General features: G+C 30.6%; 1 protein-coding gene across 1 annotated transcript in view; it reads left to right on the top strand.

The window, feature by feature from the left end:
* Positions 1-23,773, top strand: part of LOC142329238 (uncharacterized) — a 114,274-nt gene that overhangs the window by 16,119 nt on the left and 74,382 nt on the right. Inside the window, exons 4-7 of the mRNA XM_075373646.1 lie at positions 2,685-2,934; positions 4,787-4,942; positions 12,614-12,698; positions 17,591-17,733. Of these exons, the coding sequence (XP_075229761.1) occupies positions 2,685-2,934; positions 4,787-4,942; positions 12,614-12,698; positions 17,591-17,733 (634 nt within the window). The remainder of the gene's footprint in view (positions 1-2,684; positions 2,935-4,786; positions 4,943-12,613; positions 12,699-17,590; positions 17,734-23,773) is intronic.

Genomic DNA, 23,773 nt, shown 5'->3' with positions numbered 1-23,773 from the left:
TATTGTTGTAGTATATTCTTACTTAAACCGCTGTAGGTACCTGACATGAGTTATTAATCATACCTTAGACAAAAATACTCAGACAAAATGACATAGCCATCCATTGTCAGGAATTATGAGCTCCTCATACCAGCTTATTAGGAAAAGTGAGTTATAAAAAAGTTCTGTGTAGCTGGTTACACCAAGTTATACAGTTGAATGTCAATACACCAAGCTGATTAAAATGCAGGTAATATTTAGTTTTATAAATTAACCTCACTTTGTTCATAGGTCAGTTTTGAGTCAAAAAACTTGCCAATGGAATTGTGTGTAAAACAACAAACTTATATGAAACAACTCCTGCTTGTTTAAAACAAGATACTGTATACATTATATACAGTCTTCATCAGTAGCAAACTTATGTTGTAATTAAATATAATTCTGATTTTTATCAAAATTTCTTTTGTAGTTTAAATTTTAGATATTTATATGTTTTTTGTATTGATGATTTGCCTACTGGTTTATGCCAGGCCTACTCTTCCAGTTCCTAATCAGTCACTAAATCAAAAAATAAAATTTTGACTTGGAATCTTTATGTTAAGTTTCTTCTACTTTTTCAGTTGTCTGAGGGTAATAACAACTCGCAAAAATGTTAACCTATTAGTTTAAAACAAAAGATCTAACAGTACTATAATAATGTTTAAAATCCAGTAACAGATATATTACTTCATACAAACAAAATCCACATTTTCATTCTTATCTCATCCACACAATCATACTCCCAAATTCCATAGTACAGCTTATAGTAATATAAAATCAAAGAAAAAACAGGCTCTTTGCAAGTGAATTTCAATAAATTCTTTTAATTGATACAGTTTTTTTTCATATTGAAAATCTGATGTTTACTTTTTATTCTCCATGTGACTTATGCAAACCAGAGGTGCATTTGTAAATGTTCCAGTACCAGAACATTTCATTTTGTACTGTAGCAGACACCAAGAATATGGTCCAGAGCCACAGGTAGCTGGCTACAATGTTATGAAAAATGCATATACATTTCGATGTTTGCATTGATAAGAAGCAAAACTTATCAGTTTTATATCAAATGTTTAACTTTTCTGTAAATTAGATTTTTAGCAAATTATTTAGTAGTCATTTACAAACAGATAACCAAAAGAAAAGACCATTTTCTGAGATCGGTTTTCATAATTTAGGTTATATTTTTTATAGACTCATAATTTGTTAATAATAAATCAATAAAAATAATAGTTCGATGAGGGTCAGGAATGACACCGAACAATTTTAATATCCACAAAAAAAATTTAATACATAAACATTCATTACTCGAATTTGTTACATACCATTTAAAGAAGTGATAATATCTTTCATTAAGAAATATAAAAACAAGGAATTAATGTTAAAATAAGACTAAGTTAAAACAAATTTTATGTGAAAAGACAATTTTTTATTTCTCCAAAAAAACAGAACTGTAACAATACTTTGATGCCACAGCTCCGTGATGCACATATACTCATAATGATACATTTTTCATCATACATGAAAAATTGACACTTATTTTACATAACAGAATATATTATTGGAAAAACAAAGTCTGGCTAGGCTCTGTAGATTATTTATTGTTAATGGTTCTAGGTTACAAGCTTAACTATTCACTTTACCTCTGGATACCAGGTCTTATGTCTTACCATAAAGAGAAAACTAATACAAAAAAAAATAAATTATATAAAAATTATTTTGTGTTATTAATTTTTATAATTGTCCAGCTAAAAAATTTTACTAAAATTTATCAAATCTCAGAATGTAAATTACAAAAAAAATTGCCTCTGCCGGAAATGGAAGGTACACACACTTATAAAATTTATAAGTTAAAAGTTATATAAAAATTTATTTATTTTATATATAGAAGTTCATTGCATGTTAGCAATTATTTACAAGTATAATTTAAATTATACATGAAGCAGTTTAAAAACCTGTACCCATCTATTTATGAAAATTGTAGCACAATAAAAATAATAGCAGATATTTTAAAAATATTTTACCTTAATTTAACTAATTAATTTAATAATAATTAATGAGCAAATAAATAAAGATATAATGAGCATATTAATTTCACTATCATTAAAGATATTGCTTTAGTTAGCGAATTAAAATATTACATCATAAAAAATTATACTTTAAATTTAAATTAGCTTTACCCAAAAGATTCTCAAATTTCAATGGAAATGGTGATAAAAGAATAATTTTGTAGTGGCCATGTGGTTCTTGAGTTTAAGAAGAAAAGCATTCTCTTCTTAATCTACACTAGTTTCAAGTTAGAAGAAATATTTCTTTGCTTATAAGAACGCCTTAACTCTAACTAATTTTTTAACTTTAATCTGTTTATTAAAATAGACAATTGTATCAATATTAAAAGATAACTATTGCAATATAAGGCTAAACTCAGACATAATAATAGAAAACATTCTTATACTGTAACATAACCTTTTTTTCTTTAGAATGTTTGAAAAGAAGATAGGATCATTTATTGAGTCATTTACAAGCTGAAGCTTGAGCAGCTTCAGAAATAATTGACCAAATTATGTCTTACTTAAAAAAATTTTAGTTAATTACAAATGGTTTAATATTAAAGAAAACACCTTGATTGTTTCTATTGGTAATTTTTAAAATAAAATATATTTTTTCAGTTTTCATGAGAGCGGAATCTATGATTTGCCAGCTTTTATAAATAAAATTCAGGACAGAACCAAGGCTTCTCAAATTATATACATTGGACACAGTTTGGGCACAACAGTATTTTTAGTGATGGCTTCTCAGAGACCAGAATATGCCAAGAAAATTAAATTATCAGTATTGTTAGCACCAGCTTGTTTTATAACACCACCGTTCCAGTCTTCAATACTAAACTGGATTTATGAGCATATATCTTCTGTTGTGGTACGTATATATTTTTAATTAAAAAAATGCTTTCAAATGTAGAGTTTCATTTTAAGATGAACTTAACCAAATTTTAAATATTATTATGAAAATTCCTTATTCTTAAGCAAAATATTTTCAGCTGCGCATATGCAACTTTTACTAATGACTAGCAATGCTGTTGTTATACTGTGACTTAAGCTGAAGTATTTTCTTCTATTTTTTTACTCAGGGAAGACACCATACCTCACCCCATCACATATACTTTTCTTTCTCATCTGAAAAATCTGTTAAAAATAACTACACCAATAGGCCAGCTAGTTGGTATAGAGCAATTAGGTATAGCTAGCATTATCTTCGGTAAAATAGCCCTTGAATCACATCTCTTGAGTAACTACTCATGAAGAGGCTATAAAAAAAATATAAACGTCATGAAATTTTCATTATGCTGAATTGTGAAATGTCAAAACTTTAAATAAGACTATTACATTAGCCAACTTTTTTACTCAGGGAAGACACCATACCTCACCCCATCACATATACTTTTCTTTCTCATCTGAAAAATCTGTTAAAAATAACTACACCAATAGGCCAGCTAGTTGGTATAGAGCAATTAGGTATAGCTAGCATTATCTTCGGTAAAATAGCCCTTGAATCACATCTCTTGAGTAACTACTCATGAAGAGGCTATAAAAAAAATATAAACGTCATGAAATTTTCATTATGCTGAATTGTGAAATGTCAAAACTTTAAATAAGACTATTACATTAGCCAACTTAAAAAGTAAAATGGAGAAATTAAATTTTTATACATTATGAATTAATGAGATTAAGGCAGAATATAGTCAAGTAACTGACAGCAAAAAAAAAGTATCTATAACTTACCAGCCTGGAGATAAATGTTATAAGTTGCTACTTTGAGGAGAAAAATAACAGGCCTCTATCCATCTTATTCTGTGCAGTTTATGGATACAATTATCTCAATAATATTACCTAGGATATTTGTTGCAGCTGATGCTAACATTAAGAAAGTCAAATCATTATTTACACCCATGATAAATCAATCATCAAAACATCATCTATTTGGTGGGTCTTTTTTTTGTCTACAGTCATTTGACTGGTTTGATGCAGCTCTTCAAGTTTCCCTATCTAGTACTAGTCGTTTCATTTCAGTATACCCCCTACATCCTACATCCCTAACAAATGGTTTGCATATTCCAAACATGGCCTAGCTACACAATTTTTTCCTTCTACCTGTCCCTCCAATATTAAAACGACTACTTCAGGATGCCTTAATATGTGGTCTATAAGTCTGTCTCTTTTGTTAGCTATATTTTTCCAAATGCTTCTTTCTTCATCTATTTGCTGCAACATCTCTTCATTTGTCACTATCCATTCATCTGATTTTTAACATTCTCCTATAGCACCACATTTCAAAAGCTTCTAATCTTTTCTTCTCAGATACTCCGATCGTCCACATTTCACTTCCAAATAAAGCAACACTCCAAACATATACTTTCAAAAAACTTTTCCTGACATTTAAATTAATTTTTGATGTAAACAAATTATATTTCTGACTAAAGACTCGTTTCGCCTGTGCTATTCGGCATTTTATATCGCTCCTGCTTCATCCATCTTGAGTAATTCTACTTCCCAAATAACAAAATTCTTCTACCTCCATAATCTTTTCTCTTCCTATTTTCACATTCAGTGGTCCATCTTTGTTATTTCTACTATATTTCATTAATTTTGTTTTGTTCTTATTTATTTTCATGTGGTAGTTCTTGCGTAGTACTTCATCCATGCCATTCATTGTTTCTTCTAAATCCTTTTTATTCTCATCTTTTTAATGTATGCTATCATATTTTTTTCAGAATTATTATGTTTCAAGAAATCAGTACGTGATTTTACCACAAAGAAATAAATTACAAAGGATTGTACAAAATATATGTAGTAATAAGAATACCATTCATTTATGTCTTTTACTTGGAGATGATTTGTTCGGAGAAAACAGAGATAATCTAGACAAGGTAAGTAACTAAAACAATTAAAACAATAATAAATAAGATATATGATTTTTTTTTTAAACTCGTATTTATTTCAGACAAGTTTTAATATTGTTTTCATTTTGTGAATATCTTATTTATGTGATCTTTATGTTACAGTGATAACCTACTTTAGGATATTTCTTCCTTCATGGAATATCTTCAGAAATAGAGTAAATGTAGCCATTTGCACTTAAATATTCTATTCATCAGATCTACATTTATCATAATACATTCTAAACTATATTGATACGATAAGATGGAAAAACAATGAACTGTTAAGGCATCAAACCTGTGAAAAAGTCTTTCCATGTAGAGCTTCAACAGATGGTGAAATAACCGTAATAGTTAAAATTGCAATATTGTAAATTTCTTGACCAAAACACATACATGCAATATTTATATATAATTTAGTTCTAATTAAAACTATTTTGCTTGACAAAGATAAAGTGTAACACAAACTTTATAATTTTTCAACGTATAGTTAGAATTTTAAGCTTCTGTTTTGTATTTTTGTTTAACTTTGTTAACATAATTTGTAAGCTATAAATAAACAATATTATACAAAAAGATTAAATCATATCATAGTCGTCACATATTATGACATCATATCTAATACTGAAGAGTGAGCCTTCATGGACAAGATTAATCATGTCTGTGCAGATCAAAACATCTAACTGAAAACACAGCTGTGTTGTTTGTATTAAGCACTGGATTTAGGAATGAATTAATTTTGCTCAGTTTTATTGCTGTCTTAAGTTTGTTAACAGTGCAGTGTCATAATGCTTAAATTTGTTAAATAACGTGGATGCTTATTGTTATGTATATGGTGAGTTAGACCATACTAAGTACATGGGTTTTCTTTGTGAATGAGACAGCTGAGCTAGGTATAAACATTATGTTACCAAAAAGTGGAAGAAACAAGACAACTTAACTCCAAATGGAAAAAATATTTTTCATGAATTCTTAGCTGAACCCAAAAAAATATTTTTACCCCCTCGCCATATCAACCTAGAACTAATGAAAAATTTTGTAAAAACAATGATGAAGGATAGTACCGGGATTTTTGTACATCATGCAGAAATTTCCAAATCATTTCTGAATCTAAGTGAGGGAAAAATTGAAGAAGGAATATTTGTTGGTCCTCAAATAAGAGACTTGGTCAAAGATGATGAATTTAACTCGATGTTAAATAAAGTAGAAAGAGGAGCTTAGGCTTCATTTAAAGATATTTACAAAACTTTTCTCAGCAAACAAAAATCCAACAATTAGCATGTGTTAATCAACTTCTTACTTCATACAGAACTATGGGATGTAATATGTCTTCAATGAAAATACATTTCCTCCACTCACATCTGCATTTTTTCCCGAACATCCTTGGAGACGTAAGTGACGAACACAGTGAACATTTCCACCAAGACATTTCAGTGATGGAAAGCCGCTATAAAGGGAAATGGAATACTAACATGCTAGTTAAATACTGTTGGACATTAATTCAGAATGTGCCTGAGGATATTTATAAAAGAAAAGCATGAGTGAAATCATTCTAACACAGGTATGGCCATGCAAAATTATAAATTTTACAGATTTTAATTATATTTTACCTTAATTTTTTTTTGAAGCGCAATTTATTTAAAACTAAGGGTGATAAAAAAATTGTATTTACAGATCTGTAATGTATGCAAAAAAAACAACTCAGGAAATGGTATCACACATAGAGAAACAATAAAAAAAGTTTTTTGTCTATCAGTGTTATCTGTACAAACATCAAATTTACCACTCCCTCATCTAAATTTTATAGAACCAGTAATCATAGCCAATATTTTATGGTACAGTAAGATGAAAATGAATTCTCAGATGACAAAGTGATATACATTTTTTATTTTTTGAATTAATTAATAAAAATAATTTTTAATGAATTAATTCATTAAATAATATTTAGGTCATGAAGCTACCTAATACTTAAGGAACTGAATAAACTTTACAAAATCTGTTTGTAAATTAATTAAATATGAGTTAGTTTCCTATAATATCTAACAGTAAAAATTATAGTGCTTCACCATTAGTATTTATTTGATCTTTCAGAAATGGTTTATTAGAATTTTCACTAAGGCAGGCAATAAAGAAAAAATTATATGTTAGAAATATTAGTTACAGATTAGCCCAAGGAAAAAACACCACCCAACAAATGACGAAATCAGCGTCTAAATTTATCATTATTATTACTGACAGAAATTAAAAAAATTGAAAAGTATAATATGTCTTGTAAAGGATCAATAAAGAGGTCTTTAAGTGGTGTGGAAAAAAATTTCAATATGATGACTCGGCAGAGATATTTCCACAATCGATTTTCTTCACACTTCCAGAAATATCAGCTATGTAGTTGTTTACTCTCTTGGTCTATATTAGAGCAGTGATTATGTGTTAGGTCAGCAAGTCATACATGGCAAATGACAAAGTAGATGCTTTTGTTCAAAAAAATGCACCTTCTCTTAAATACACCTATAGCTGTCATTATCTCAAAACTGCAGCTGAACCATACTTTTTAAGTACAGTAGGTTAGACAATGAGCATACTAGAATTTAATGTAAATACTCTTAACATAGTTAGCAAAGAAAGAAAATTTTACAAATCTGGTTCCTCATAAGATTCTTGGTTGAACAAGGAATGCCAACAAAAAAACATCCATTTTTATTTTTGTAGCGCTTATCTGATATCTGTTTTGTGTATCCTATTTTATGTCACTGGATACAGTTTATTCAATAAGCATCTTGAGAATTGTAAAAACCCAAAGGGGTTTTTTGAGGCGATAGCCTTTGTCAAATTGGTTTCAACAAGTTTGAAGACACTTTTTCTAAAACCTTTGGCATTCCTGAACAAGGTGAGAAGATTCTGCACTCATCAGGGATACAGAACTGGATAGACTAAACTAGTTTTTGGAAGAGTACCACACACAAATTTGATTGCTGAAGTGACTTTGTTACTGTTATTTTGTTACTCTACAGAATTGAATATCAATTCATTTCAACTAATTCTTCATTGTTATTAACTTTCATTTTTTTTTTTTTGTTTTCAGTCATTTGACGGTTTAATGCAGCTCTTCAAGATTCCCTATCTAGTGCTAGTCGTTTCATTTCGGAATACCCCCTACATCCTACATCCCTAACAATTTGTTTTACAAATTCCAAATGTTGCCTGCCTACACAATTTTTTCCTTCTACCTGTCCCTCCAATATTAAAGCTACTATTCCAGGATGTTTTAATATGTGGCCTATAAGTCTATTTCTTCTTTTAGCTATATTTTTCCAAATGCTTCTTTCTTCATCTATTTGCTGCAACACCTCTTGATTTGTCACTTTATCCACCATCTGATTTTTAACATTCTCCTATAGCACCACATTTCAAAAGCTTCTAATCTTTTCTTCTCAGATACTCAGATCATTCAAGTTTCACTTCCATATAAAGCAACACTTCAAGCATATACTTTAAAAAAATCTTTTCCTGATATTTAAATTAATTTTTGATGTAAACAAATTATATTTCTGACTAAAGGCTCGTTTCGCCTGTGCTATTCGGTACTTTATGTTGCTCCTGCTTAGTCCATCTTTAGTAATTATACTTCCCAAATAACAAAATTCTTCTACCTCCATAATCTTTTCTCCTCCTATTTTCACATTCAGTGGTCCATCTTCATTGTTTCTACTAGATGCCATTACTTTCATTTTGTTCTTGTTTATTTTCATGCGGTAGTTCTTGCGTAGGACTTCATCCATGCCATTCATTGTTTCTTCTAAATCCTTTTTACTCTCAGCTAGAATTACTATATCATCAGCAAATCATAGCATCTTTATCTTTTCACCTTGTACTGTTACTCCAAATCTAAATTGTTCTTTAACATCATTAACTGCTAGTTCTATGTAAAGATTAAAAAGTAACGGTGATAGGGAACATCCTTGTCGGACTCGCTTTCTTATTACGGCTTCTTTCTTACATTCTTCAATTATTACTGTTGCTGTTTGGTTCCTGTAAATGTTAGCAATTGTTCTTCTATCTCTGTATTTGACCCTAATTTTTTTTAAATGTTGAACATTTTATTCCAGTCTACATTATTGAATGCCTTTTCTAACTCTATAAATGCTAAGTATGTTGGTTTGTTTTTCTTAAATCTTCCTTCTACTATTAATTTGAGGCCTAAAATTGCTTTCCTGGTCCCTATACTTTTCCTGAAACCAAATTGGTCTTCTCCTAACACTTCCACTCTCCTCTCAATTCTTCTGTATAGAATTCTAGTTAAGATTTTTGATGCATGACTAGTTAAGCTAATTGTTCTGTATTCTTCACATTTATCTGCTCCTGCTTTCTTTGGTACCATGACTATAACACTTTTTTAGAACTCTGATGGAACTTCCCCTTTTCCATAAATATTACACACCAGTGTTTATAATCTATCAATCGCTTCCTCACCTGCATTGCGCAGTAATTCTACAGGTATTCCATCTATTCCAGGAGCCTTTCTGCAATTCAAATATTTTAATGCTCTCTTAAATTCAGATCTCAGTATTGTTTCTTCCATTTCATCCTCTTCAGCTTCCTCTTCTTCCTCTATAACACCATTTCTAATTCATTTCCTCTGTATAACTCTTCAATATATTCCATCCACCTATCGAATTTACCTGTTGTATTACAAATCGGTGTATCATCATTGTTTAACACATTATTGGATTTTAATTTATGTCCCCCAAAATTTTCCTTAACTTTCCTGTATGCTCCGTCTATTTTACCAATGTTGAATTCTTTAATCCACTCTTCTTTCACTAGTTTGCACTTCCTGATTATAGTATTTCTTAATTGTCGATAGTTTCTTTTACTTTCATCATTAGCATTTTTATATTAACTTTCATATCTAAATCTTACTTTTACCTTATCCAAATTTTATTTTTATTAGATTTAATTGGCTAGCCAATCAATACTGATAACAAAATAAAGAAGAATTATTTTACAAATATTTATTTATTAGAACTTGATACTGGATGGAACCTAAAATTGTAATAAAAACTGAGATTTATTTATTTAATAACATTAAAATACAAGTTACGGTAAATTACAGTTGCTCTCTTTATTAGCACGAAGTACAAGTATGATAATGTGTGAATAATTAAATGAGTAACTCTGGAATAATTAAATGAGTAGACAAAGAAATATGACCAAACATTTTCCTAAAAATGATGTTATATACTAAATACACATCAATAAACTAAAGTAAAAAGTTCCCTGTTTTAATTAATTATTTTTTAAAGCTGGTATTATATAAAAATATTAAAATTAAAATCATCTTCTTATCAACAAACAATAAAATAATAACTTTAGCACTTTTATCTACCATACCATCGTCAGGAAATACCATTAATTAAAAGTACGTATTGAAAATAACCTTAACACGTGTTTTTTCAACAGATGATTATTAGATAACTTTAATAGTATAGAAGCTGAAAACAGTTCAATTACTTTATTTAAAAATTTTATTAGTGTCAATTGCCATGTTATATTATTTACTAATTATATTATTATTTATTAATAAATGCCAATAGCATGCAGAAAATCTTACCAAATGTTGTTTAACTCAGTATATGGGAAAAAGTTTATTTAATGTGGTTTAGGGTAAAATTTTATTATAGCTTATTTTACATCCTTTAGTTTCTATGATGCACCTTCTTGACTTATTTCATGAGTTAGAAGTTACCATACCATAACATACAGATTATTGAATCTGCATGTTCATGTTCCTCTAATTTATGGACTGGAAATTTATAAAATTTGTTGCTAAAAGGTTGAAATCATATTATTAGTAGGTACTTTTGTAGTGTATGTTATCAGTTATCTGCTCCATGTATTTTGTGATGTGTCTTTCTTCACAGTTTTTATACTCCAACATCCTTCAATTATCAAATTAACTGTATGGTACATTCAATTTCCATTAATGACCCATCATTCAAGTTTATATATATATATATGTACTAACATTTCCCCATCTCACTTCGACTTTTTAATAGCAGACTTATTTATCTCATATATGAGTGCTAGCACACCCTCTCCTAGCTTCGCCTACGCTATGTGGTAACTTGCGTTTCCTGTCTGTGGTCAGATGATATTTGGCAGGAAAGGGATCTCTTTGCTCACCCTTCACATCTAGCCAGGGGGCTCTACCTCCTGGACCTTTCTGTATTCAATAAACTCATGCTTGTGAGAATAATAATGATAAACAAAGTTTTGTGTTCGTCTAGTGAACCACACTTACTAACACAAAGGGACCTCAATGACCTTGTACCAGATGTGATTTATCGAAAAAGGAGGCAAAGCTTTTAGGCTCATGATTAAAGGGTTGAAACCTCCTCCACCATAAAACAAAGTATGTGTTAAAAGAAATAGGCATAATGACTTCAAGAATTTCTTTGTAGTTGAAGATGGATTTGTTTTTTGTAATAATGTTTTGTCTGAAATGAATCATTTGATCGTGAATACAAAACAGAGAAGTGGCATTTGTTTATTGAATCATCTAAAGCTCATCTGAAAGCCATGCTTCTGCAAATGTTGAATGAGTTTCCATCAGTGCCATTAGCTTACGCTGTTGATCTTATAAAAACTTAATTCAGCATTAAACATCTGCTAGATAAAGTAAAGTATAAAGAATTTCAGTGTAATATCTGTGGTGAGCGACTTGAAAGTGATTGCTCTGTTACTAGGTCTTCAACTTTGTTTCACCAAATACTGTTTTTTTCTTTGCGAGTGAGACAGCAGAGACTAAAAAAAATCATTACATACAGAAAGAGTGGCCAAATGAAACAGCATTATCTCTAAGCAAAATAATGCACCACTTCTTGATTTAGAAAAGTTTATTTACCTTCACTCGACATAAAACTGGTGCTTATGAGAAATTTTGTGAAAGCACAGAACAAAGTGGGCTTCAATTTGTTTACTTAAAAAATAAGTTTCCAAAGATTAAGGAAACAAAATTCAAAGAAAGAACCATTGTAGGACCTCAAATTAGACATTTATTTAAATATGCCAACTTTGATGTTACATTAAATGAAGTGGAGAAAGCTGCATGGAAGTCTTTTAAGAGCATTTACCAGAACTTCTTAGGAAACCATATATCCAAAAATTACCAAGAAATAGTGAATGGTATTGTAAAATTTTACAAAATCATGGTATGCAACTTGTCACTGAAGATTTATTTCTTGGACTCACACTTGAGTTTCTTCCAACCAAATTTAGGAGCAGTCAGTGAAGAAAATGGTGAATGAATCCATTAGGATATTTCAGAATGGATAAGTAGTACCAGGGTAAGTGGGTTTCAAGCATGCTTTTGAACAAACTATTGTTGGACCCTATACAAGATATTGTAGAAAATCAAGCATTACTACTTTCTAGGTAAGATTATATTATATTAAGAGTGCATTTTAAATACATAATGTAAAATTAGAATACTTGTCTCTAAAAATCCTTCTGCGATAGAAAAATTCTGAAATTATATTTGAATTCAGCATGTAAAATGCTCTTAGATTCACCCAATTTCATTTCTGGGACAAAAAATAAATCAAATTTTGTATACCAGTGATTATTTATTATTTTGACAATATTTCTTTCTTTTTTTTCTAGAAAATGATTCCTTTTTATTTTCGTGCAATGCTATCAGGAACATCAGTGAAAACAGGGGTACATCTTTCTCAACTAATCAAAACAGGTATAAAGTAAACAATCATGAATTTACATACCAAGAAATATAAAATATCTTTATTTACTATAATTAATTAAGTATAATGTTTTTTTTATTTTTTTTTTTAATAATGATATAATTTCATTAACTTTAAGAAAAATTAGGAAAATTAAATGGAATGTTAAAATATATAAGCAAATAAACAAGTATCTGGATTTGAAAAAATTATTCTACAGTAAAATTTCAAGATTTGTTACTCATGTCAACTGTATCTTCCTATCCCCATGACCAAAATGTTATCAATTCCCATATTTAGAGAAGTCACCATACAAAATTTTGTAAAAATCTGTTAATTCAGTCTGAAGATATCAAAATAGCAAGATGACAGCTGACGTAAAAAAAAAAGGTTTATTATCCTCACACCCCTGAGTGAGATTTCCCAATTACATAACCAAAGGTACATACCAATAATGGAATCATCTAATTAATATGATTGAGTTCATTAATGACAAACAAGTAAAAAGGCTCTTTTCTTCTTCTACCTTTTGGGGGGATTTGAATAAGACCAAATACCATCAGAAATTATCTTAACTACCTAAGAGGCATTAAATTATGTGAAAATATCTACCTCCATTTAAGTAAAATTTTGTAGCAGGGGTCCTGTAGGATCCGATCTCCCTGCATCTGACTGATTGATTAAAATAATGACATCATTCCCCATGTACAGAAATCATCCTACCAATTTCACCCAAATCCATATCCATCCAATTTAGAAATATCATGCAAACAATTGGATATACATACACACATGCAACATACATTTATCAGTAAATTAGATATTAGTACTATCTAATGAGTATTTCAGTTCAGTTCTTTTATTTTATTTAGATACAGTGGAATATAATACTTTGCATAATACAAAGCATTTTAAATATTTGTGGTAAAAACAATTCTTGTTGCAACATTAAATAACCTATTCTTGACTGATAGATCTTTTAATTAAATTATCATGTATAATTATAATTAAATACTTACTACTATTATTTTGTTTAAATGTTGTGAATATGAAATGAAAAAAAATTATAACTTAAGAATGTTATATGTGTACGTGAAGCATACACAGTAGGCAGTAGGAAGACGTCGACTGCGGGTCTCCTTTGCCCCTGAGGAACAGCACAAGATGCGTGGTCTTCCATCTTGCAGTGAAGGTCCTAGCCTTCGGACAAGCACTGTACACATCTTGAAACAGATGGGGTCTGCAGCGCCCCACCGGCTTGAGGACCTCACTCGGTATGCCATCGGGACCAGGTGCTTTTCTGACCATAGGATTCTCTCCAGCTCCTCCACTGAGAAAGTTGCTGGTGGCACAAATCAGTGGGCTGGGAACATCTTAAATATGTACTCCCCTTTAGCCTCGTCTAATTGAGCTGGTGACGCGAGACCTCCGGTCATCGAGTCAGTATCTTGTAACCCAGCCCCCAAGGGTCTGTGACCACGGTCTCCGTCTGTTCTCGCCAGCTGTGAGCTTTGCTCACGTTGATGGCCCGGTAGAGCCGCTTCTTCACCACCTTTTGCTCAGCTGACCAGGCGTTCGCGTACGTGCGATTCCTTGCACATTGGGCCGCTCGTCTTAGCGAAAGAATCTACTGGCGAATAATAATAATAATATTTTTATTGATTTTGAAGTCTTTCTTGAGTAACAAACATTTTTTTTTTTTTTTTTAAATTCACTAAATTTGGTCATCTTACTTAAGACATATAAATAACGTAACAGAAATTAACTAAATAGTAAATAAGTTACAAAATTATAATGGTATTACCTAAGAAAAATTTAAATAGATAAAATAAATGCTGCATATTTATAAAATAAAAGTTAGTTATTAAGCTAAATAATCAGTATCAAACTTAAAGAAAACAGAGCGTATCACGAAGTTCTCCCGGGACTTTCATAACCGATTTTACTCGTGAAAATAATGGAAAAAGTTCAATGAACAAGTCCTAAAATACTTCGTTTGCGAGTTATGGCTAGTGACAAATTTCGCTTGGTTTCAGCTACCCAGGTGAAATAAGTTCTTTCTAAAATTTTTAGGACGTTAATTTAAGATGTAGAATTAGTGATCTTTTATGGTTTTTGACCTGAAATATAGAATACAGTAGGTCACAGAACCGTATCTGCAGTAGTTTTTGGAAAATCAGGGGGTGAAAACTAATAAACTTAGGTAAAAGACACTGTTTTTAAGTTTGACTTAGAATAACTTTGTTAAATGGGTAACAAACACATAATACTTACAAAACTTGAAGAGAATTTAATTCTGAACAAAATGGTGTTAAATAAGTTTAATAAAGCAAAGAAAAGATAGAAAAATTTGAATTTTTTTTAATGACAGTACATTACTGCATTTGCCAGAAAAGTACTTTTTTAATGTAAACAAAAACCAAATTCTTTTTCGGTGATGTGAAAAATTTGTAAAAAAAGATTTACTGTCAAAATTAAAAAAAACTGGAAATATACAATTTAAAATAAAAGTAAATAAATAAAAATTACGTAGATAAATAATCTTTGCATTTAATAACAGAAATATAATAAATTTTTCGAAAAGTTATTATTTCAAAGTGGGTAATAAAGTAACAACAGCCGATCAACAATGCACAATATTGTGTTAGTGTTTAAATCAATTTGTAAGGTACATTAAGCATATCGGGTACTGTGAACTGTGCTATCGTTAGCAAAGGTTTCTGTGAATTTTACTTAGAACGTGATCGGTTTACCATTGAAGTAATGCCCTACTTATTTACACCAGAGGAATACGCTGATATGGTATCCATTTCAGGTGTGTGTAATGGTAATACTACAACTGCTGTAGTAGAATATGAAATACGTTTTCCTAATCGCAGGATTCCAAATCCCAAAGCAATTAGCACGACTTTTAGCAATCTTCGGGAAGAGGTTCACAATCTAGTATTCGTACCAGCTACGAACTATCTGTTCAACACGACGCTGTTACTGATGAAATTACTATCAATGCAGTTCAACGCAGCCAGGCGTCGTAACAAGATGTCTTTCTAACTGGATCGGAGTTTCGTATTCAATGGTTTGGAGGAAACAACAAGTATTATCATTTTCATAAAAGTCCAGTGCAACTCTAGACCCAGGAAACGGTCTGCTTCGCTTGGAGTTCTGTAACTGGTGGAATACAAATCGACAGCTCAAGTGTCAAGTAAACAACACAAGTTTTGGTGTTGTTAAACAACCGACAACTCAAGTGTCGATAAACAAAACAAGTTTGTTTTTTACTTGCACTTTCTTCGAGAAGAGCTGCAACTACTTGAAGATATTTCTCTAACGCTAAGACGCAAAGTTTACTTACGGCACGATGGCGCCCCCACAAACCCCAACAGGTTCTATTGTGCTGTTCCCTTCACTTAAGTCATCATTTCCCTGAGAAATGGATCATTCTTGGAGATCCGCATTCCTAGCCATTAAGATAGCCTGATCTAACACACCTTTAGATTTTTGTGTTTGGGGATAGATGAAAAATATTGTATACAAAACAAAAGAACATTTTTGTGAGAAATTAATTGTCCGCATTATGGAAGCCGCTGAGCAACTTAAGGACAGCCCTGAAGAACTAAGATTTTCGGTGAAATTTACTGAAAGAGATTAATTTATATATTCCTTTTTTTTATTTATGATTTATATAGCAGTGAGATTGATGAGATCTGAGCTGTGTTAAACATTCCTGGAATCATAAGAAAGCTACAGTTAAAATTTCATAATGATTAGTTCAATAGATTTCGCGGTTATCGGGAACGAACGAAAAGACATTTCCTTATATAGTACCACCTGAGATATAGTGTATAGTGCATATAAATATATATATACACGAGGTCTGTAAATAAAGTAATGGCACTAGTTTTATTTGGCAGCCAAAGTAGCAATACTGTAAAGTTACCAGTAAACATATGGTTATATGAACAGCTGATTTATATTAGGTATTAATATTTTTAGTCTTCTGTTACCACGTGAAACGTAAACAAACTTTTCGTGAAACGAGTTTTTGTTGTGCGTTACACAAACGAGTGATAATAATTATGAGCAATTTTGTACAATCCAGTTTTGTGATAGACTCGGTGAGAATGCTTCTGAAACGTTTTACAAAATTGAAAAGGGCGTATGGACTTGACGCTCTGTCACGAGCCCACATATTTAGGTGGTTTAAAGCATTTTCAGATGGCCGGGAATCAGTTGCGGACAATCCACGCCCTGGAAGACCCGTTAACGTCAAAAAGTAACGGCAATGTTGAGCGAATCAGAGACTTGATACGGAACGACCGGCAACTACCTGTCAGAATGATTACAGAACAATTGAATTTGAACCATACCACAGTAAAAAATGAGCAAATCAAAACCATGCCAATCTCTTTCTTCGATATTAATGGCATTGTCCATAAGAAGTTTTTGCCTACACGTAAGATTGTAAATGAAAATGTTTACCGAGAAATTTTTGAAAGAGTGCAGAAAAGAGTCGCCCGCATCAGACGAGCCATCAAAGACAAAACTGGATGCTGCATCATGACAATGCACCTTGTCACACTGTACACAATTAATGAGTTTTTGCCAAAGAAACAATTCCAGAAGTTCCTCAACTACCTTATTCACCTGACTTGAGTCCCTGCAAGCTTTTCCTGTTCCTGACTTTAAAAAGCACCTCAAAGGACGCCATTTTGGAACAGTAGAAAACTTTAAAAGAAATGTAACCAACCATCTGAAAGATATTCCGGTTTCTGAGTTCCATGCATAACTGGATTGTAAATAAAAAGTTTTTCTGAACCAGTCTCATTACTTTATTTACAGACCTCATGCATAGGTGTTGATGTTATTTGATAATAATGATTCATGAAATTTTATTTATTTACAGAAAAATTTCAACTGTATGATTATGGTTCATTAAAAAATCAAAAGATATATGGAAGTTACACACCACCAAGTTATAAAATTGATCAAATTCAAACACCAGTAGCATTATTATATGGAAACAATGATGCTATAGTAAAAAAGAAAGTAAATATTTTATTTTATTTTTTTTATTATTATTATTATTAGTATTGAAATTATCATTCATTAATATTATTCAGTTTAATTCTTTGAATGAGTAGAGATAGCGTACAATGTTCTGTGTTTTAGACAAAAAGGGATACATTACAAGGTGTACCTAATAATAATTTTAAGCAGCAATTAGTTGTGTAATCATATTTTATGAAAATTTCAGAAAAGGAGAAAAATTAGCTGTTCTATATTTGAATAAAATTGAATTCAAAAATAATAGCAGAGATAATTTAAGAATTGAATTCAATCACATCAATGTTGTTAATTGATTAAAAATTAAGAACGTAATTTTTTGTACTGTTTTAAAAACATTTTATTAAAATTAAGAAAATATTACACATGGCTGCATAAAGTTACCATTAAAAAAAGGTTTTGTTTATTTATTTCATAATATTAAAGACATAGCAGTAACCAAATGTTACTGACTATCATTGACCTATAACAATTTATAGCTCCTAATTTAATGATCTGCTTACTCTTATCTTGTAGTAATAAATGTCCATATTACACCACCTCAAGTAATGGAAATACCAATGACAGGTTGCTAATTGCTAAAGGCAGTAATGTCACTGCACAGATAATTCAGAGAAAAAATATCCTACAAGTGATATCACACTCAATTTGACTGTGTGGTATGATCATTCTTGTATTTTGGCTGGGCTTGACATTTAAGAGCCAGCAAATAATATATTAATTTAAGGGAATTATCTATAGTTACATTAGGTAGTTAGGGTTAAATTAAAGGATTTATACCCTTACCCTCCTTTTTTATACCTGACAAGTCAAATCCTAAAATTTGGTAGAACAACGACTAACAGTTTTCTCATTATCAACCTTTTTGATTTAATGACATATCATTCTTTATTGTTAGTGTTATATGATCACAACCATCACGTTATCATGAAGGGCTGGCAAAAGAGATTAAATTACAGAGCACAGAAGAGCATACATAGCTAAGATGACATATTTACTTATGAGTCTGTCACTGAAGAAACGTGCGTGAGGTTCCTCTTTCTGAAATTATTCCATTAAAACAATCAAATTAAGAAAGTATGTCACATTTTTGTAATGGAAATAAAATTTGTTTAGTAATATTGGCTTCTTGATATATATAGTTCTTTATATAATTTTGTCTTTACGTAATGATGACTAACACTGATTGTTTATGCAAAATATCCTAACTAAATAATATAATTGCTAGGTGTTTGAGTACTAGCAGTAAATCTGGTTAATAACAAAATAATAATGATAATAATAAGCAATTTTATTTAAAAATTTAGAATTTTTCTTTAGATTTTAGTTACATTATGCATAAATTTATACCCTTTATGTAACTGAAAGTTGATTCATTTTCATTTCAGGATGTGATAAAATTAGAAAAAACACTACCAAATTTGGTTATGAGTTATGAAGTACCTGATCCAAAATTCAATCATGTTGATTTCATATCTGGAAATAATGCTGTGGAATTAGTTTATGACAAAATACTTCAGCTTCTTAAATCATATAATTAATAGCATTTTAAACATAATTAATTATTATTAGCAAATTATTTCATATCAATCACATACCATTCTTTCAATAAAACGATTATAAATAAATTATTACATGTACTTTCCTTTTTATTTGACTTAATTATTATATTTATTTCAACAAATTCTGTTCTTTTCAATATTTCCTTATCTTTTTCAACACTTCCTTTGCACAGTCTAATTATATATTTCTTGAATTTTTGTCTTTTAATTACATTTAGATTAATCATTTCTTTTGTGACACACACTTGGCATTCTCAGTAAGTAGGATCCTGTTACAATCAGTTCAAAACAACAGAAGAAACTGTAATTACACCCCAGGAAACCACCCACCAAGCTAACCTAGATAGCCTGTTAGAGGCTACCTACACAGTTAATATATGAAAATAACTAATAATATAATAAAAAAAACTCTGAACAACAACAAAACCAATCACATCTAGCCACAGTAATTACTTATTATTAAACTACTATATAAAGTAATTACTATAATAACGTAATTTGAAAAACAAATTATCAGAGCCTACACGAACACAATCCTTCCTCACTCACGTTGCATGTTGAACTCAATAATCATGAACTGACCTCATAGGAGAAACACCCACCATGTGACAGTTACAATCACCATGCCACCCCCTCCAAACTTAGGCCTTATGGACTTTACTGGAGGTCAACTTCAAAACCTCGGCAAAAGGCATCTTTCAGCATTGTTCTTGCCACAGTCAGGATGCCAAGTACATGAATGCCACATGTAACATTCCCATCGATGTACTACCACCCCTGAAAAAAAAGCAAATTAAAAACAAAACACATCTAACATTGTTCTCAAAGAAGATAAGAAGTTAATTTGAGTAAACAAAATAAGGAAAGTAACTGAAATCCATTGTTTTGAAGAGGTGAAGGAACCCCATTTACGGGTGATGAAGCAGTTTCAGACTCGCTAAGAGGTTCTGCAAAACGATATTAGGTGTGTATGTATTCCTGGACACTACCAACTAAACCTCCATTTCTGGCTACCCTCTTTCTGATATAGCTGATGTGCATTTCATCAGGAAGGGAGTAATACGCCCACACACACAATCAAACACCATGCACAATGTTACACTCACAAACAAGATCACATAAGGCAAAAGTACACCACAAACACAACACAACATAATAGCAACCACAAACTACACACGTCGCTACACATCACAAGTCGCATCCACCCCCCCGAACAATCACATTCGTCAAAACTTATTTCAGCATACAACAGCAACACAATTGCACACCATGTACACACACACACACACACACACACACACACACACACACACAATCACATCATTGACACATTCCTTAACAACACACACACTAATAAACAGTCACTGATATACAGCATTCTTACCACTTACCACAGGCCACCATCAGATGCATAAGAGTAGTGCAACCAACCTCATCACGCCCAGGAGACCCCCACACATATTAGGGAACCCCATAGGTGTTCAGGTATTACTTCAAAGGATGAATGAGGATGATATATGTATGAGTGTAAATGTATCATATGTTTATGACACCCAAATTATTTACTAACTTTTACCATTAACATGTTGATAAAATTGAACAAAGATGGATTTTAATGTAACCAAGAAGGTTAAGCATAGTTATTCATATTTTTTTTATTCTATTGTAATACTTTGTTCTATTGGTAATACTTTGTATTCTATTTAATCCTAATCTATAAGAAAACAATTTTTATTTGCATTAAAACTATGAAATTCGCATTAGTTTTGTCTAATCTTTTACTAAGTGATGTGCAGACATTATTAGTTTCATTTCTTTTTGAGGTTGATGATAAGCCTTGTAATAGGTGAAAATGTAAATCAGATTATTTTTATCAAATAGACTTTTCCTGTCCTTTTCAGAATATTGTAAAATTAGAAACTTATAAAATTTACATCATTAGAAAAGTATACAATTTTACACACTTGTTTATCTTACGAACAAAAAAATATTCATATTTAAAACAAAGAATAAATTTGTAATCTACTGGTAAAAAAATGAGCATATTTATTCTTAGTTGTAGTGATTATTTAGTCAGAAACATCATTACAAATTTGAGACAAATTTTCACATGCCTTCAATAATTGTTCAGATGATTGGCATTGATTATGCATTTGAGGTTGAAAATTAGATAGATGTCACCAAATTTTGAGGAGATAAATCAAATTTTCCTAAATTTTTGGCATTGTTTGCGCATGACAGGCTAAGCATCCGTCAAACTATTTTATTTTACTACAAACTATTTGTATTGTTGATTTTTAACATACTTGAGTGCTTGACTACATGTAGTGGCAAGTAAACATGTCTTGAATCCCAGAGTCAAAAGTATGTTCTTTGTCAAAGGCCACATTTTTAATTTTTTCATTCAAGTAATGATGTGACATATTTCATGCTTGCTTTTTTCAGTGGTTATGATACTATCACAAAATTCTTATCCCATAAAAATATTATATTCTTCTTTATAATGTTGATCCAGAATTGTAACATTTAAGTCTTCTAATTATGTTTTCTTCATAGTAACCATTAAGTAAAAATATTTTATTTTTTCTAAATTGATGAATAATTTTACCAACCTTTTTGTTTATTTCTGACCTTATTTACAATGAGATGGTTTGTTTAATCTATTCACTTACTTGAATATTTCACAGAAACTATTCTTAAAATATAACATTTATATGATATTTCCTCTTGAACAGGTTATTTATATAAACCTAATTACCCAATCTTTTGCTACACTTTTGTTGTTATTTCTTTTACTGTTATTTTACGATGCCAAATTTATTTCTAACTTATGCTTATTCTATTGTTCATGTAAGCCTTGAACGATCAGTTGATTTTGTAATAGTACTGTTATTAAGAGGGTTCTTAATTTTAATTGTGTAAAATAAGAAACATGTAAATACTTGTCTGCTTACAGTGTTCAGTCTACAATTTAGCTAGCATCAGTTGCTCTAAAAACCTAAGCCTACTGTTGTGGTTTGTTAACAGTTAATTTTGGATGCTGACATAGAAACTAATAATTAATTGTTGAATTAGGTAAATAAAAATTTATATAAAATATTAATTCACCATATTTTGACTTGTAAAACTTTAGTCAAGCATCACATTCATGGACGGAAGGTTATGAAACGAACTTTTTAAAAATTATGCTTTAAAAGTGTCACTTCCTATAGTCTTCAATTTATGTATTTTAAATTAGCATTAAAATAGTAGTATGTACTTGATATAATCTAGCACATAAAAACCAGTCATAAGATGTATAACAGAAGTGAAGACATAGCTTCACTAGACATCTCTCATTTCAAGAATAATTTTTGTGGAATATAACATCCTTAGTTGTCCATTATTGTTTGACATCAGACATATATTTTAAATATCCCAATCAAATTAGATGAATATGTGCATATATGTGTTAGGTAAGTTTATCTTTAATAATCATTAATTAATAAATATATTATTTTTCCTTTTAGTACAATAAATGCAGTGGCGTCTCATAACTAAAATTAGTGGGGGAGCTGCCCAGAATTTTTTTTCTGGGTCTTTTCAAGGCCATGATTAAAGTTTTCTGTAAAATAAAAGAACCAAAAAAAAAAAAATCAAATAGAATAGCTGGAACCAGGATAATAATCTTCTTTTTTTCTATTCTGTTTAGCCTCTGGAAGCACCGTCAGGTATTACTTCAGAGGATGAATGAGGATGATATATATGAGTGTAAATGAAGCGTAGTCTTTTACAGTTTCAGGTCGACCATTTCTGAGATGTGAAGTTAATTGAAACTGAACCACCAAAGAACACCGGTATCCACAACCTAGTATTCAAATCCGTATAAAAGTACTGCCTTTATTAGAATTTGAACCTTAGAACTCTCAACTTTGAAATCAGCTGATTTGTAAAGTTGTGGTTCATTTTAAACATATGACTACAATATTTCAATAGTTTGAACAAAGTATAACAGTATTAATAAATACTTCTCTTTTCACAAGTCTCCATCTGACTCTATTACAGAAGCAGCGAGACAAGAAATACACAAACATTTCCACTTATTAGAGACAGCACAAACCCAAGGTGAGTTTTTCATTTGTCATATTGAAATAGAAAACCAAGAAAATCAGTGGAAAAAAAATACTCTTTTTTGCATAAAAATGAAAAAACACTGTGTGCAGGGAATCCTTTTTGAACACATTGGAGATCAGTGAAGGACTAATAAGAGGGGTATTTAAAAAGCTGTCTCATACAAGAGTTTTAAAACCTGAGAAAAGGAGCCACAAGCCTTCCATGTGTATTGATGATAAAAATTTGATTAAAGAACACATTCTTTCTTTTACAGCCCTGGAATCTCACTATTGTCAGCTAAAAGTTAATTTATGTATTTAGATGCATAGCTTAACGTAAGATTGTTGTATAATATGTGTGCAGATAAA

This window comes from Lycorma delicatula, chromosome 8, assembly GCF_047948215.1.
Source record: "Lycorma delicatula isolate Av1 chromosome 8, ASM4794821v1, whole genome shotgun sequence".
NCBI classification, from domain to species: Eukaryota; Metazoa; Arthropoda; class Insecta; order Hemiptera; family Fulgoridae; genus Lycorma; species Lycorma delicatula.
Note: the sequence above shows the minus strand (reverse complement) of the source record. Positions and strands in the feature narration are given on the sequence as shown.